Below are 16058 nucleotides of genomic sequence, written 5' to 3' on the forward strand. Positions count from 1 at the left end.
TGAAAGAGTGTATATCAGTGTTAGTAAGGAGGATATGACGATGCCCTTGGTTTTCTTCCCTGCAGAATACCTAGAGGGTGATGAGATCTCAGAAGACCTAAGCCCACTTTCCTACTGGCGTCCAAAGACGGACCAACAGTTGGACTTTCCAGAGGACAATCGGGAACAAGACAGCTCCGAGGGACAAGCAAAGCCAGGAGGGGCATGGGATGTTGCCAGTGAAGGAGAGGCCTACGCTGAACTTTCATTTGAGGGCCAGTATGGCTCAGAGTTCAGCACCAGTCCCGAAGCACTGAGAGATCCTATGGCTTTATATAAACACAGAAAATCCCACAGCTTTACCTCAGACGGTGGCGAGGAGGAGTTATCGGAGAACTCCAACCTCAGTCCGTCTCCCTCGGGGCCACCTCCGGAGCACAGCCGCTTAAAAATAGATGTCTTGGAGATACAGGGACTGGAGATGGAGGAGTTTCCCCAAGAAACGGAGCTCTCCTCCCTGTTGGAAAGAAGTCATGCATGCAGTTCTCCAACGGGTTCCATGCCTTGGAGTCGTAGACCATTGGGCCATCCATTGATGGAACACCTTCAGAACTCTGCCAGCATTGATGCTGAGATGTTCCCAGAATCCTTCTGGATGGAGAATGTGGCTCAGCCAGTGGAAACTGTTCTCAAGATGGCCACAGCCCAAATGGGGCAGCGTAGGCCTTCAACGCAACGTGAAGGACTTTTGGATTCAAGGGAGGCTACAGAAACGCCTCCCGCTCTTAGGCGGCTGAGTTACCGGCAACCAGAAAGAGCACAGAAGCTAAAAATAGATATCCCTTATGGGCTTCCATCGAAATTCCGCAGGCAGTCACGGTCCTTGAGCCCTCAGGGAAGAGCCTCCCAAAGAAAAGATGGAGGAGCTGGGTCAAGTCAACCTAACCAAGCAAGTCAACCTGCCCTCGTAACAGGTGACCCTTTGCCGTATGGTCGAGGGAAGCTCAACTATCCACTACCAGACTTGTCCAAAGTGGAGCCTCGGGTCAGATTCCCCAAAGACTCCGAAAGTTACCATCCACCCCGAGGGAAGACCATCCCTGCCAGGTCCAAGGATCCCGGCAAGCCAGTGATCTTCAAGTCTCCTGCTGAGATTGTGCGCGAGGTGTTGATGAGCAGCGGGGAGGGTTCTCCCCAGAAATATGCGGCCCCCACCGTCTCTGTGATTCCTGAGGAACTGAAATCCCCACGGCAAGCTACTGAGCTGGTGCACCAGCTTCAGGTAATGTCTTCAGCACAGAACTCAGGAGTAACGGTTTCCTGTGACAGTTGCTGATGACGTTACATTCCCTCCCCAGCAGCATAGGGATGCAACAACACCATAACACAACTCATAGAGATGCAACATAATAACAAAGGGATCTTGTAACACATTTGAAACTAACAAAGACATTGTAGATTAACTTTCCTAGACTTGGTCTACTCTTTTATTTTCTTTCTTTGTAGGAGGATTACCACAAACTGCTGACAAAGTATGCCGAAGCTGAGAATACTATTGATCGGCTGAGACTGGGTACTAAGGTAGGAAGTGCCTTTGGCCAGTTGTATTTCCTGTTTTCTGTTGTGTGATTTTTCCCCCCTGCCCCATTGCTTCTGCTGTTGTGGTGTGCCTTCAAGTCATTCCCAACGTATGGAAACCTTCACGGGGTTTTCTTGGCAAGATTCTTCACAGGGGGGTTGCCATTGCCATCCTCTGAGGCTGAGAGAGTGCAACTTGCTCAAACACTGGTCTCCAGGGTTGTGGTCCAATATTCAAACCACTATGCCACACTAGCTGTCTTCCCCAATGTATTGTAGGCAAATGTATTGTAGGCAAATGCAGTGTGCTATTTTCTCAAGATGGAGAGCTCTTGGGATGCATCCACACTGTAGAAATAATCAGGTTTGGACCCACTTTAACTGCTATGGCTTGATGCTATGGAATTCTAGGCTTTCTAGTTTAGTGAGACATTTAGCCTCCTCTGTCAGAGAGCTTTGGTGCCACAATAAACTACAGTTCTCAGGATTTCATAGCATGGAGTCACGACAGTTAAAGTGGTGTCAAACTGGATTATTACTGCAGTGCAGATGCAGCCTTGGGTGCACATACTCAGCCACTATCATAGCTTTTCATGTAGCTCAACATGTGGAAAGCCACCTCCTAACACCGAACATTTGTCCACCCCTGTAGAAGCTGAACTTCTGGAGAAGTTGAAGGACTTGAGTTCCCATCTCTCTCCTGCTGGAAGGTTCTCTGAGCCAACATGGGGACACTCTTAGGTTTTGAGAATGTCTTTGCAAGACAGACACGAAACCATTCATTTCTGTCCCCACACAAAGTTTAAGAAACTGAAAAAGCTTGGGCTGCAGGTCCCTGCTTGTTGCAATGAGTCAGGAGGCCTCCTCTTGAACTGGAAATGAAGAGGGAACAGAGAATATGCCAAAATCATGTTACTTGCAGAGTTGCAACAAGTTCTGCCTCTTCCCCTCCCCATCCTTCCTGTATCTTCTAAAACCACAAAAGGAACGGAAATGAGAACAAATATCTTAAGAACCTAAGCAGATAATCCTGATTCTCTAGCCACTTCTGCCTAAAATCACTCAAGTATCCCACCTGCGGAGCGTGCAAACAACAATCCACCTTTCTCCCCAGCATTTGGGGATGGAGGATAGTCAGCCTGTGGCTGTGGATGTGTTTTTTTAAGCCAGAGTTAGGAAGGAACAAATAGTCTGCTTGCCTTAATGCACTTGGATGCCGCTTTATCTGCCATGGCTCCGATCCTTTACCAGTTTAATTCTGCTGAATGTGCATCAAATGTAGCCATTGGATTCTAATTGGAGGTGTTTAGATGGAGCTTAGAATGGATTTCCAGGTTCGTGGTTCACTAAGGGGCGGAGAGAAAGAGAGTGCACAGATGGCCGGGATTACTGAAATCCAGCTTTCCTCGTCCTCCTCGGCTGAAAATAAGTGAGTGAAAATGGGCAAAGGAGGAGAGGAGAGAAGGAGGTTATTCCTGCTACTGAAGCTGTTTATGAATGGAGTTAGAGATGGGCCTAAACACAACCATTCTGGGCTACTTAGCTGGCTGCAAAAATCAAAAGCTGCTTCATTTGTTGTTGTTATTTGCCATCAAGTCATCTTCAGCTTTGTTGTACTTGTGTGCTTCCAAGCTATTTCTGACTTATGGTGACCCTACAGGGTTATCATGGGGTTTTCTTAGCAAGATTTGTTCAGAAGAGGATTGCCATTGCCTTCCCCTGAGGTTGAGAGTATGTGACTTGCCCAAGATCACCTATTATTATTCTATTTTATTATATCCTGCCTTTCTCCTAATAATTACTCAAGGCCTATTGGGTTTCCATGGCAAAATTCAGTTTAGGGCAATCCTATGAATGAAAGACCTCCAAGATCTCATCCAATGTTCCACATAGGAAAGCTGGGACATGTGTGGTCAAACAACATCAGTATGTGGTCAAGATGGCAAAGGTTATCAGTGAGGTAGAACACACAAATTATAATACACCACAGCAGTTTGCTTTTGCCTGAACCTACTGGAAAGAGCAGGACTGTATTCCCTTTTTGCCTCTCTCTCTCATGTTGAGTTAATGAATTGCAAGCTGTTTGCCCCCTTTGCATTGCAGCACTTAAGTCGATTGCTTGCAGCAGTTGACTGAAGCTGGGGACAAAGGAGGAAGAGGAGAGAGAAAGCGGGATGCTTTAAAAGTAGCTTGAAAAGTGGAACAGTAGAGGACTAAGCAAGACTGTCCTTACCAAATTAGGACAGTTGGATGAGTCCCCTTTGCATTCTTTCTGCCTTTCAGGTGCGCTTGTATGCTGACCCTCCAAAGCCCAGCCATGGGGTCCAGATGGGGACAGTATCTCAGCCCTCCAAGGTTATGACCTTCAGCATCCCTCAGGTCAGAGCAGCTGAGGTCACAGGGAGATCTAGTTCAGTACCAGAACCTGCTCAGAACAAAGGTAAGTCTCAAGATACCTGTGCAACCTCTTCCTTCTTTCTTCCAGCCTAAAGAGAGAACACTCTTTCCAGGAAAGAAGCTTGATTTTGCCATATAAGGCACAACCATTTTACTTCCCATGGTATATAATATGACTTGAGCATCCACAGCTTTTGGTACCCACAGGGGGTCCTGGAACTAAACCTCAGTGGATAAGGACCCACTGTAGTTAGGTGAGGCACTAGAGCTCTCCAGCTGGGAATCTAAATATTCATTCATAAACTGCAAATCTCAGAATTTCCTACAATGGAACCATATCAGTTAAGAGTGGAAGCGCAATGCTATAACTGCGCAGTGTAGAAGGGACCCTTGGCAATCTCAGTACAACAAGCATTTCTTTTTTGTCTCTTTGCAGGGTTTTCTGGACAAAGAATTGTTTCCTCTTCCCTTCCAAACTCCGCAGACACTGACATTCCCAAAGTGGATGGTTTCACCTCCCCAGGAACAGGTTTCACAGGAGATGATCTGACCCAGTTGTTGGCTTCCCAGGCGAAGAAAATTCGGGATCAGGTACAACAACGGCAACCTTTGCTAGGCTCTCTGCAGAACCTAATACACTCTTTCAATGCCTGAAGGGAATTTAACTGGTTTATCCCTCTCCCGATCACATCTGTTTGCTCCTTGATCTCAATGCAGCATTTGTTGGATTGAATCAAGGCTGCATTTCTTGGGTCGAATCAGAAAGTAGGAAGCCATCCCCAGCGGCTTCCAAACCCAGCAGCTCCGGTTTCCGGTACACTTTTCCATTAGTCCATCTAATGAGACTTTTGCTTGATCATGTAAATAAAGTGATAAGTGCATCGGTTGACAAGCTAGAACTAATAAGCTGAAGAGGAAGCGAGTGCAAATAAACCACGTTTGAGAGGATTGTTAAATAGAGCCAGACCAAATTAAAAAGGGAAGAGGAAAGGTCTGTGTAGTTAACTTGAATTAAAAACTTAATCTGAATGAAACCGATGGGAATGAGGCTGCATCCACATTGCAGAAATGATCCATGGTTCAATGCTATGGTATTGTAGTTTTGTCAGACCTTAGCCTTCTCTGTCAGAGAGCTCTGGGGCCCCGACAAACTACAAATCCCAGGATTCTATAGCATGGAGCCATGGCAGTTAATGTGGATGATTTCTACAGTGCATAAAGTAACTTCTCTGTCGCGGGAGCCTAAGAAATGCTCATAAACTGCAGTTAATAATTGGAATCTCTCTTAAATTTAACAGTCTGGTTTGGGATATTGGCATGAAACTGGTGCAAAGAAAGAAATTCATGCGCACAAACACATACATGATTGAATCAATTGGCATTTTCTGTTGGCTCACGCAGGGAGAGTGAAGGATGGAAATTGCCGTTCTCATTTCGGCATCATTTTGTCGTACATGTTCAGCCATTAATTGACCATGGAACTCAATTAGCGCTAATGTTTCAATTAGCACCATTGCCTCAATCTGTACAAGGAGAAAAGGAGGGGATGTTGTTGAAGAAATCCCGGCATCGCTGGAAAATCTGCTACGTGTCACTGGCTGCTATTTTTTCATACCATTTGTCTGTGACCATTGGCCTTGTTTATTTAATTTGCTTACTTCAAAACATAGTAATTAAAAGAACAACGACACGATGAAGCGGATTTGGTCCTGCCCTTTGAACAACTTTTCAACACAGCCTAGAGAAATTTGCAAATCGTAGTGCAACAAAGCCAAATGAAAGCAGTAAAAATGTGTGTGTGTGTTGTGTGCCTTCAAGTCATTTCCAACACATGGCAACTCAAAGGTGAGCCTATCATGGGCTTTACTTGGCCTGAGTTGTTCACGGGAGGTTTGCCATTGCCTTCCCTTGAGGCTGAGAGAGTGTGACTTGCCCATAGTCACCCAGTGGGTTTCATGGCTGAGCTGGGAACCGAACCCTGGTCTCCAGAGTTGTATTCTAGGTATGAGCCAGCATGGCATAGTGGCTTGAGTGTTATACTCTGGACACCAGGGTTCGATTCCCAACTTGGCCATGAAACCCACTGGGTGACTATGGGCAAGTCACACTCTCTCAGCCTCAGGGGAAGGCAATGGCAAACCTTCCATGAACACATCTTGCCAAGAAAACCCTGTGATAGCTTCGCCTTAGGGTCACCATAAGTCAGAAATGATTTGATGGTACACAACAACAACAACGACATGGGGCATGGTGGACACTTTCACCATGTTTGGAGCCTTCCATAGCCATAACAACAGGAACTGAGTGGTGGAACCATGCAAACTGATCTAAAAATGATATAAATAGGTACGCTATTAATAAAACACTCTGCCTGTTTGTATTTAGGTGGAGTCCCTGGAGGAGTTAATTTGGACTGGGAGGCTGACACCTGAAGACCAGCAAAAGGTACCACAATTTGTTTCTACTTCACTGAATTGTCATTTTCTCTGATTCCCACATCATGCCATTAATACTACTGCGTCCTCCTCTTTCCCGGCTGCATCTACGCTGCAGAATTAGTGCAGTTTGAGATGCTTTAACTGCCATTTCTGAACACTATGGAATATTGGGATATGTAGTTTTGTGCGATATTTAGCCTTCTCTGCCAGAGAGCTCTGGTGCCACCACAAACGACAAACTCCAGGATCCTATAGCATTGAACCATATCAGTTAAAGCAGTGTCAAACTGCATTATTTCTGCAGTGCAGATGAAGTCTTTGTGTTAGAATGATAAGCTCTGTGCAACAGTGGTTAATACATAAATGCATAACACTTAAAGACCTCACCAGAGGTTGGCCTAGAAATCTCCAGGCCTGGAATGATCCTGCATGGGCAACCCTAGTAAGAAACAGTACCTTGCTGCAGCATTGCTAGAATCCACTTTCGAGGCTTAAAGATGCAGCCAGAAATGGCATAGCTGGACCAGATGAGCGTTCCAAATGGTCTACCTCTTTTCTAATTTTGCTGTCCGTCGTAGGGCTTTGCAAGGCTAAAAGAAGCTCAGGGTGCACTGGAACAGGCTTACTTGCAGGCTCGAGATGAACACCGACTTCTGCAGAAACAGCAAGAACCTGCAGGGGCTCTAGGAGATTTTGACCCCGATCGGTATGTATACGTTGCATGGATCATTCAAGCTAGCAGCCATTTTGACGTAAAGGCTAATAAACTATATCAGGAGTAGGAATCCTGTGGCCTGTTCAACATGGTTTTCTCCATGTCACAGAGCTGTTCCAGTCTCCATGTCTCTCTGGTTTCTTGACATGTTTTCCAGTGTAGTGGAAGGAGAGATATTCCATCTGGAGATGCGCTTGGAAGAGCTGAAGGAGAGACTTGAAGAAGCTGTATCCAACCAGTTACTTGCCCAGAAGAGGCCAGAGGAAACCATATCATCATCTTCCCATTTCCTAGTACAGAGTCCCAAAGCACAAATGGGTTCTCCAACGCCATCTCTTCAAGCCCCAACCCCTGCCATCCAGACGCCATACCCTCAGGTCAAATGCAATGCCATTTTCCTTTTGCATTAGAAGCAGTTTGTTTTTGTGCTACAATTGCCAGTCCAGGGCTATTATAGGAGTTATAGTCCAGGTAAAAAGTAATTTGCCCAGTCTCTTATTTTGCATCCTTTAATGAGGGAGGGATTGAAAGGGCAAAACTATAGAAGTACACAGCTGTCAGGGAGATTAGAGATGGTCCAGTCCAGCTCTTTGTACCTCGGAACAACTATCTAACCTCTAAAAGCCTCTTGGATAGGATCATTAAGTAAAAGAATCAGTTTGGTATAATTCTTTGAGTGTTGGGCTAGAAAGCAAATTTGGGCTATTCCGTAGGAGAAATTCTCTAAGTCTCTTTTGAAGGAGAGATTTATTTATTTTTACTGGGCATTAGAAAGGTACCACTGTTGGTGCCAGCAAGATTTCCAAGACCTTTTCTGGTTGCTCTTCAGGCCTCTGATTTGGAAAACAGTCGCTACAAAGTCCAGGCGGATATGGAAGGAAGCTCCATCAGCGATGAGATGATAGAGGAAGGAGAAGGTCTTCCAGAGCCCCTTCGCCACATGCAGCTCCAAGTGGAGAAGGACTTTGACCACCTCTTGGGACAGTAAGTGAACAGGCTTGTCTGTATTTGGAAGGGAATAATTTATGCAATGGTGCAATCCATACAGTGCACTTGTCGTGCATTGCTTGTTTCAATTGGGGGTGGTGAGCATTCTGTGGTGTGGTGTTGAGCAAAGAGTGGTTAAAACGTGGCCCGGAAAATAATAATTTCTGTGCAGAAATGTTATTTTCTGCACAGAAAAAGCTGTTTCCTGAGCAGAAAGTGCTGTTTTCTGTGCACAACAACCACATGCATCAATAGCAATATTTTCTGCATGGGAAATAGGAATTTTTTTGTGTGCAGAGCATACCTTTTCTGCGCTGAAATATTATTTTATGTGTAGAAAATGCTGCTTCCTGTGCAGAATTTTTTAAAAACAATTTGCTCAAAGCAATTGTGTGCAGATTATGCGCAGATAACATCTCAAACTACAAAGATTGTCATCAGCCTAGGATGCTCCTCATTGGGGTTTCCCGATGCTCAAAAACATGGTGGTTTTTGTTTGGCTCTGTTTACTATTTTTCTTTCCATCCCTACTATGGGGTCATGCAACAGCACAGGCTGATCTGCTCAACCTTTGCCTTTGCCTCCAGCTATAGCAGCTTCAAGTCATTGCCGGAGGCCCTGAGCTTGGAACAACTGCACTCTGAAGCGCATCACTTCTCACCAGAGGAAACAGATGGTACAACTGCTACCGAAAACCCTGGAACAAATGAGGACTCTGTCCAGACAGTGCCTAAAGATAAGAAGGCCACTCGCGTCTCATCTTCTTCCTCCACAAAGTGAGTCCCACAGGAGAAGAGACTATTAGCTATAATTTGCCATGCCCAAAGCATTGTGTCCTCCAGCCAGCCAGTCCCTACCTTATCTTGCCTCGGTGTGATCTATTCTGAAAATGGTGCAGGAATTAATTAATTTATCAATTCTAAGTATGGTAGCAGCTTACTTACTTATACTTATTATATTATGTTGTTGTTGTGTGTCCTGTTTCCAACTTATTGCAACCCTAAGTCAAACCTATCATGTGGTTTTCTTGGCAAGATTTATTCAGAGGTGGTTTGCCTCTGAGGCTGAGAAAGAGTGACTCGCGCAAAGTCACTCAATGGGTTTCATGGTCGAGGGCTGACTTTATATTCTGACTTGACATTCTTAGCCACCCCGCTGTGCCACACGGGCTCACAAAAGTTGCTTGGCGCTGTTCCTTGGCAGCGATTGTGCTGTGGGCATGTGGGGACGTGACTAAAATTAGAAACAGGGCTTTCCTTTTTTTGAAGCTTTTCTTGCCCTCTCTCGCTCTTTCTCTCTGTCATCCCAGGCTGCCAAACAAGAGAGTCTTTGCATCTGCTCTCTTTTCTTTTCCCCAAACTGGACAAAGGGTCTCTTTCGATGGCTGTTTTGCTTACCCTGCTGGGGAAGCTGAGCTGGCTGGAAAGATGTTTTGGGAGGAACAGTGTGGGTTGGAGAGGGGTGGGATGGAGAGCAACAAGGATAGGGAGGGGGAGAGAGAAGAATTTGACAGGAAGGAAGTGAAAACTCAGCCTGGAATCTCAAGACGCGGTTGGGAGCAAGCGAGAGAGAAAACACGGAATAGCCAAAGTACTGTACATTTTCTTTTCTTCTGCTTCTTCTTTTCACTGCCCACCAGATGCCCGAGACTCACTGGGTTTTCCTTTCCATGACTGACACAGGCTCCTAAATCTCCCCTCTCTTTCTTCTATAAAATGTAGCATCTGTTTTATGACCATGAAAGGGTTGGGGGAAACTCCGTTGCCATTTCAGCCTCTGACAATGAGCCTCTGGTTTTGTTAAGGCGGGAAAGAAAGAAGAGCGGCTGTACGTTTGCTGTGTTTTCTGAGCCTCTTGGATAGGATTTGATAGACATCTGAAAATCCAGCGTTTCAGAGAAGGGAAACGCAACATGTACCTCACTGATTTGTGGATTCTTGGAATGCATTGATTCATGGATGGTACAAAGCCCTTGCCAAGAAAATTGGTAGACTGTGAAACCGAGAAATCATGACAAAAATGGTGTTAATGAGGAGGAGACAACATTGAGGATACACGATTCCTAGATTCATGGACAGAATCTGGTCCAAAACTCCAGTCAGTAGCAACAGGTAGACTGTAAAACCAAGGAATAATATTGATACCAACAATTATTATGTTCCCTTTACCGTTTCTAATAGGGAGGCCCAACAGAGGAAACCTCTCCATCTGCTTCCAAGAAAACCTCAACGGCCACCTTACCAGGTCAGAGATGTGACCTCTGCTCAGGCGGTGAACTTGGCAACTCAGGAGGAGTCCTCTGAGAAGGATAGGACCTCGGGTTCACTCCGTAAGGTGTCCTCCAGGGAAAAGGAGGAGAAGCTCTCCCCTCACAGCAGCATGGTCAGTGTTGAGGACAGCAGCATTTCCGAACGCATTTCCCAGAAGCCCTTCCGGAAGACCAATATGGCGTTGTCGGAGGTAAGAGTCCCTGTATCACTTACGAATGAATCTACCACCCTGTATGGCAGTCTGTTCCACGGCTGAACTGTTCTTCCTAATGTTCAGGTGCGATCTCTTTTTTGTCATTTGAATCCATTGGTTCACATTCTAGTTTCTGGAGCAGCAGAAAACAAGTCAAATATTCAAGCGGTGATGTGAAATCCAAGTCACAAATGATGTGTGTGAATTGAGACCAATGGCTGCTGCAGTTTGCTCTTGATTCTTCATATTGCCAGCAGTCCTTAGCTCTGTCTCTTTCTTCTGCTGCAGGATCTCCGCATTCTGTCTCCGGAGACCGACAGTGGATTTGTGGGGTCTGAAGCCAGCAGAGTGTCCCCCTTGGCACAGATGCCAAAGCACCACTCATCCCAGTTGAGGTATGATGCTTCTCTTCCCTTTATCTGTCCTGTCTCTCATTCTCTCTTCTCTCTGTGGGAAATCCAGCAAGGAGATGCAAAATCTGTTGTGGCCGAGCTCAAAATGGACCAGGAGGCTGCCTGCTATCCACCTCTGTTCCACTTAAGTTGAATTAGAATAAGTGATCTCACATACCCTCCAACTGCTCCCTTTGGACTGATTAATCCTCTGCCATCCCACTTTTTTAGCTGATTTTAAAATGTCCCGGTTTCTTTCTCCTCCCCCCACATTCCCTTTTTGCCATTCAGCTCGCTTCAATTATGGCAAACTGAGTTGAAAGTGGAAATGTAGCTAACTCAACAGGGGAAGAAGGGCTTGAATCTTGCCCTTCCCAGCAAGCTCAGGCAAAAGCAAATAGGTGCAGCTTTTCCTTATACTCTTCCACATTGGTAACTTTTACCATCTTGACCGCACTCTGATGATGTTTGGCCATACATGTCTTGGGGAGGTACAATGATCAGAGGAAAGTGGGACTGAATAGCTGGACAGAATGGTTAAGAAGCATTCCACCATGCCAATAATCTGTCTTGTATTCAGATCCCATGGTATGATGGGAGAATCAGTCCCTACCAATGGAGCCCACCACCCAGCTCCTCAGAAGAAGGGAGCCATTGTGATGGAACCACAAGGGGCAGATGTATCTCCCAGGAACCGGCCATCAGAGAGTGGGCTCCAGAGACGAAGCCTGTCCAAAAGAGTCCCACACCGGATCCGCTCTCCTCGACAGCGGACGAACAACATTGCCAGTGAGATGGAGCCTGGCACTGAGAGCTGTGAGTTTTTTATCCTTTAATAGTACAACAAGTATACATTTGCAAGAATTCAAAGGTATACTCATGTTAGTCTGGAAAGTCATCCAAAGAAGTAGACTCAAGTCTATAGAAGCCCATGTTGTCAACCTCTCTCTCTTAGTCTCAAAGATGCTACAAGATCTTTTTGCATACTGATATGCATTTGTTGTAAATAACAAGAAACTCCTTACTCTCCACCAGTCCGTGGTGTAGTGAAAGCAGTGCTCACAGGGTTGGGAAGTCATGATTTCCTGATCAGCAGGAACAATGGTGGCATCTAGCACCCATATCAATCACAATCTCAGAAGCATAAGTAGCTGGCTTCTACTGAGTCAGAATATTGGTCTATCTAGCTAAGCATTCTCAGCTCTAACTGGAAATAATGGGTTCCATTTCAAGGTTTCAGGTGGGAACTTTTCCTAGACCTATTTGGGCACTTCCCCCCACCTCACACACACACACACAAAATAAAGACTGCAACTCTCCCCTTAAAAAAATAAACACTTCAAACTTACTGTAGAAGATTAAAATTTAGTCCCAGATCATATATCAGGGCTGTATGTCATAAATTTCCACATTGAGGGTTATGTGTCGATTGTACTATACAACCCTTGTGTTGAGTGGTGATGCTGTACCACTCAGTGCACCATCCAGTGTGCTTTTGCATGCACAATGGCATCCCGTGCACAACTTTGCTGCTGCAACCTGGAATGGAAGGCGGACATTCTGCGGTGGACTTTGGACTGAAATCCTTTTGTTACTCCTTGATTCGAGAAGGCCCATTGAATCCAAGAGACTGGTCTACATGTTGAGCCACCATTCAACAATTGGTTGAATGGGTCTACTCTCATGAGGACTAACCAACAGGATGCTAGTCAACACATCTTACACAGGGAACTTACACAGGTATCAGATGCTAACTGAATTGTGGCTTCAGTGTGTGTCCCTGTGTCCCTTTTCACCAGCTCACAACAACTCAGAAGCTGAGGCCGAATTGCCCAGTAGACATGGCACTTACAATCTCCTTCCGGATGAACCAAAACGCTCTTGTTCTCCCAGTTCCTCCGCTACGTCGCTTTCCCCGTCTCGGATGCACTCCTACAGTCTTCTGAACTCCCGCATGGAACGAGAGTAAGTACGCCTTGACAGAGAGGTGCAAGGAAGATGGGTAGTGATTCGGTGGGCAGAGGGAGGACCTTGTCTTTGGGGGACAAGAGGATGTACACACTCTTCCACAGATGTAGCTGTGTTAGTATGTTGTAACAATGTTGGCTTCAATTCCGGACTATACTCATTGAATTGGTGGGATTTACCTATGTGTTGACTCACCATACTCACCATGTTCTCTACTTGGGTCTTCTCTACTTGGGACTAAACAAGTCATTCAAGACAAGGAGGCAGATCTGGACTGGGCTCTCTCTGGTAACTATTGCATAGCCTCCCAAAACCACTGAATAAGGAGGTACTAGATGCCTCCTTACCCAATGCTGAAATAAGTAGTTACCCTAAATTGCACTAGCATAAACACCAACATAGGGCAAAACCATTGCATGGGGTGGTACTGGATGTCTCCTTACCCAATGTTGGAATCAATAGTTAATCTCAGGTGCACTAGCATAAACAAAAGTTTCTGGCCTATGTTGTTTCTAACATATTACTATCCTTTATGCCTTGATGTCCTGTTTCCTTCACTTTTCTGTAATGTTTCTGAAATGAAAGTGTGTGTGTTTCAAAAATACGTGATTCTGCAAGAGCTTCTCCAGAAAGAAGCATTTAACTATTCGACTCCTAACCTTTAGTACAGCCCTGAAGCTGTAGGAAGCCTATAGTTCGGTTGACTTATCTACGAGTATCTAAGGGTTAACTCCTCCAGTGAAGGCATTTTGCCTGCAGCTGGTTGTAATTTACAGTTTAATAGGTACAGACTATAAATAAAGAGGCCCAACCAAGAATGGTGAGAGCCATTAGGGAATAGTCAACCCCTTAATCTGCTTGCTTTGGTCTTGCCAAGGAGTTGGGTTCTCCCCCCTCCCCCTCTGCTCAAGAATCCCACTTTGCTTTCCTGGTTCATTACATATTTTGGTCCTAATTACCAAATGTTTTTCATTACTAGTGTTTCCAAAATGTCATGTGGGAACGTTCAAGAAAGCAAAGCAAAACAGTGAATATGACTGTATTGTATTAGGATCTGCAGCCCTAGTAATCTCGGCTGTCTATCAAAAGAACGCCCAACTGCTAATCCTTACGTCTGCGTTTGGAAGTGTAGGGATCATGTGTGTTGGAAATAGCTGGGAAATTGTGTAGGACTTGGAATGGTTTCGATGAAGCTTTGGAGGTTTGTTTCACTCCTCAGATGTACAGTGGCAGAATCAGATTGTGCAAAATCAATATCCAAAGGACCAAAATAACATCTTTTGCAAGACATGATTGCATAAAATGATTTTTTAAAAACCATAAGAGAATGTATTTGTTTTGTTGGTTTCCATAAAACATGTAGATGTAAGATTACAAGTGCTTGTAATTTTGAAATGACAGTGGTTTGTAGTCATCTCCTGATCTGACCCTGCCAAACTTGATAGAAATGTCAGTCACCCATATACCCTAAGTAGCGGATGCAGAATACTGGCCAATATCATGTAGATTTACAATCTTGTAAATTTATTTGTAGAATTATTATTGTTATTGTTAGTTTTCTTGATCCAGAATGTGTATCACCTGAATATAGAGTAGAATAATCCTGCCCTCCTCTTGTAGAAGGCTCCTTTTAATCAATCCTGTCTTGACTTGTTCCTGATATTAGCCAGGCTATCGCAGCTTTGCAGGATGAAGTTTCACAGCTGCGGCAAAGTCTGGATGAGACCCTCCATGGACCTTTTGGTTACCCAAAGCACTCCTCCTCTCCACGTGCCTCTAAACTCCCGATGCCACCCCAGAACAGTGCCAGCTTCTTCACAAGTGCCGATCCCACGCGGTAAGTCATGACCAGCTTCATCTTTGGATGATGTTGCACCCAAGTTTGCTGTCGGTGGTGTAGACCAAGATGATGTATCATGCAAAAAATTATTCTTTATGTCCCACCGCTATCTCAACCTATAGCAAAACCTCGGGGAAAAGAGCAGTTGAATCTGAGGATATGCCTTCTCCGATCAAATCAGAAGAGCGGATGAGAAGATCATCACTCGGCCGAGGTGGGACTCAGGAAGACCTCAGTAAGTAGCAGATATTAGGTTGGCATAACCTATGCAGGCATAACTAGGGGCTGCATCTTTGTGTGTAATTCTTTTTGGATGTTGTGAAAAGTGGAAACTGGATTGGTTTCTCAAGGTGAAAACTGGAGGGGTCTTCTGTACCTTTAACAGTTGTGTAGAAAAGGGAACCTCAGTCACACACATACCAGTCTGATGAATTGTGTTGTCCCTGCTTTTATTTCCAGCCCCAACAGGGTCAGATTACTCTACACCAAAGTCCCAGAAAGGAAGACAGAAAGAAGTCTCCCCTTCTAGGATGGAAAACCCAAAGCAGTCCACCCTACGAGGACCTTATACAGGTTTGTGTAGATCTCTCCCTCTCACTTTCATTGGCATGGATCTTACAGGTAGTCCTAACTTTAGTAAATACACTGAATTACAGGATATATACAACTTTTGAAGCACCATTCCACAGTTGATTCAATGGGTCTACTCTAGTTGGGATTGCCTATAGGATTCAGGGCAGTGCCTTGCTCTATATTCCACTTGCACTTCCTTCCCATCCCATAACATCTGGAAGGCTGTAGGTTTTCCACCCCACCATTGCAGTTGAGTGTATTTTATGTGTGCTATTTCCTCCTCCTTCAAGTTGGATCAGGAACCCAGTAGACCTATTGTTGGATGGTGAATCAACACTTATACAGATCTCTTTGATTCCATGGGTCTACTCTAGTTTGGGCTAATAGTAGGATTCAAGGCATTGGGTTTCTTTGTGGTTGATTTTGTAGGGACACCCTATGCTTTTCCAAACCAAGCATCCCGAGAACCACGGATCATCAAAGGCACATCCCTCTGTTCCCATTGCCAAGGAGCCAAGACACACCTTGGAGAAGCACTCACAAGTACCCCAAGCACCAATGAGATTGAAGGTACCAATTCCACTGGCGCTGTCTGCTCAATAGTTTTCAGAGAGTGCCTTGTATTTGTTGGTGCATAGAAACTCTTAGCTTCTTCCCAAAGATATAAAAAACCACTGGTAATTGTGTAGTAGCCTTCACCAACCTGCGTGTGTTGGGCTACAACTTCC

The 16058-nt window shown here is 45.1% G+C and overlaps 1 protein-coding gene across 5 annotated transcripts in view; it reads left to right on the top strand.

The window, feature by feature from the left end:
* The window catches only part of AKNA (AT-hook transcription factor), a 32447-nt gene that overhangs the window by 12950 nt on the left and 3439 nt on the right, over window positions 1-16058 (top strand). For all 5 annotated transcript variants that reach the window (XM_042478314.1, XM_042478311.1, XM_042478309.1 and 2 more), the window contains 17 exons: window positions 66-1261; window positions 1486-1560; window positions 3841-3997; window positions 4391-4545; window positions 6340-6399; window positions 6971-7098; window positions 7265-7484; window positions 7937-8091; window positions 8682-8870; window positions 10275-10554; window positions 10846-10952; window positions 11530-11765; window positions 12749-12914; window positions 14584-14754; window positions 14880-14992; window positions 15217-15330; window positions 15760-15900. In XM_042478314.1, the coding sequence (XP_042334248.1) occupies window positions 66-1261; window positions 1486-1560; window positions 3841-3997; window positions 4391-4545; window positions 6340-6399; window positions 6971-7098; window positions 7265-7484; window positions 7937-8091; window positions 8682-8870; window positions 10275-10554; window positions 10846-10952; window positions 11530-11765; window positions 12749-12914; window positions 14584-14754; window positions 14880-14992; window positions 15217-15330; window positions 15760-15900 (3663 nt within the window). The remainder of the gene's footprint in view (window positions 1-65; window positions 1262-1485; window positions 1561-3840; window positions 3998-4390; window positions 4546-6339; window positions 6400-6970; window positions 7099-7264; window positions 7485-7936; window positions 8092-8681; window positions 8871-10274; window positions 10555-10845; window positions 10953-11529; window positions 11766-12748; window positions 12915-14583; window positions 14755-14879; window positions 14993-15216; window positions 15331-15759; window positions 15901-16058) is intronic.

The sequence above is a fragment of the Sceloporus undulatus genome, chromosome 7, assembly GCF_019175285.1.
Source record: "Sceloporus undulatus isolate JIND9_A2432 ecotype Alabama chromosome 7, SceUnd_v1.1, whole genome shotgun sequence".
Lineage (NCBI taxonomy): Eukaryota > Metazoa > Chordata > Lepidosauria > Squamata > Phrynosomatidae > Sceloporus > Sceloporus undulatus.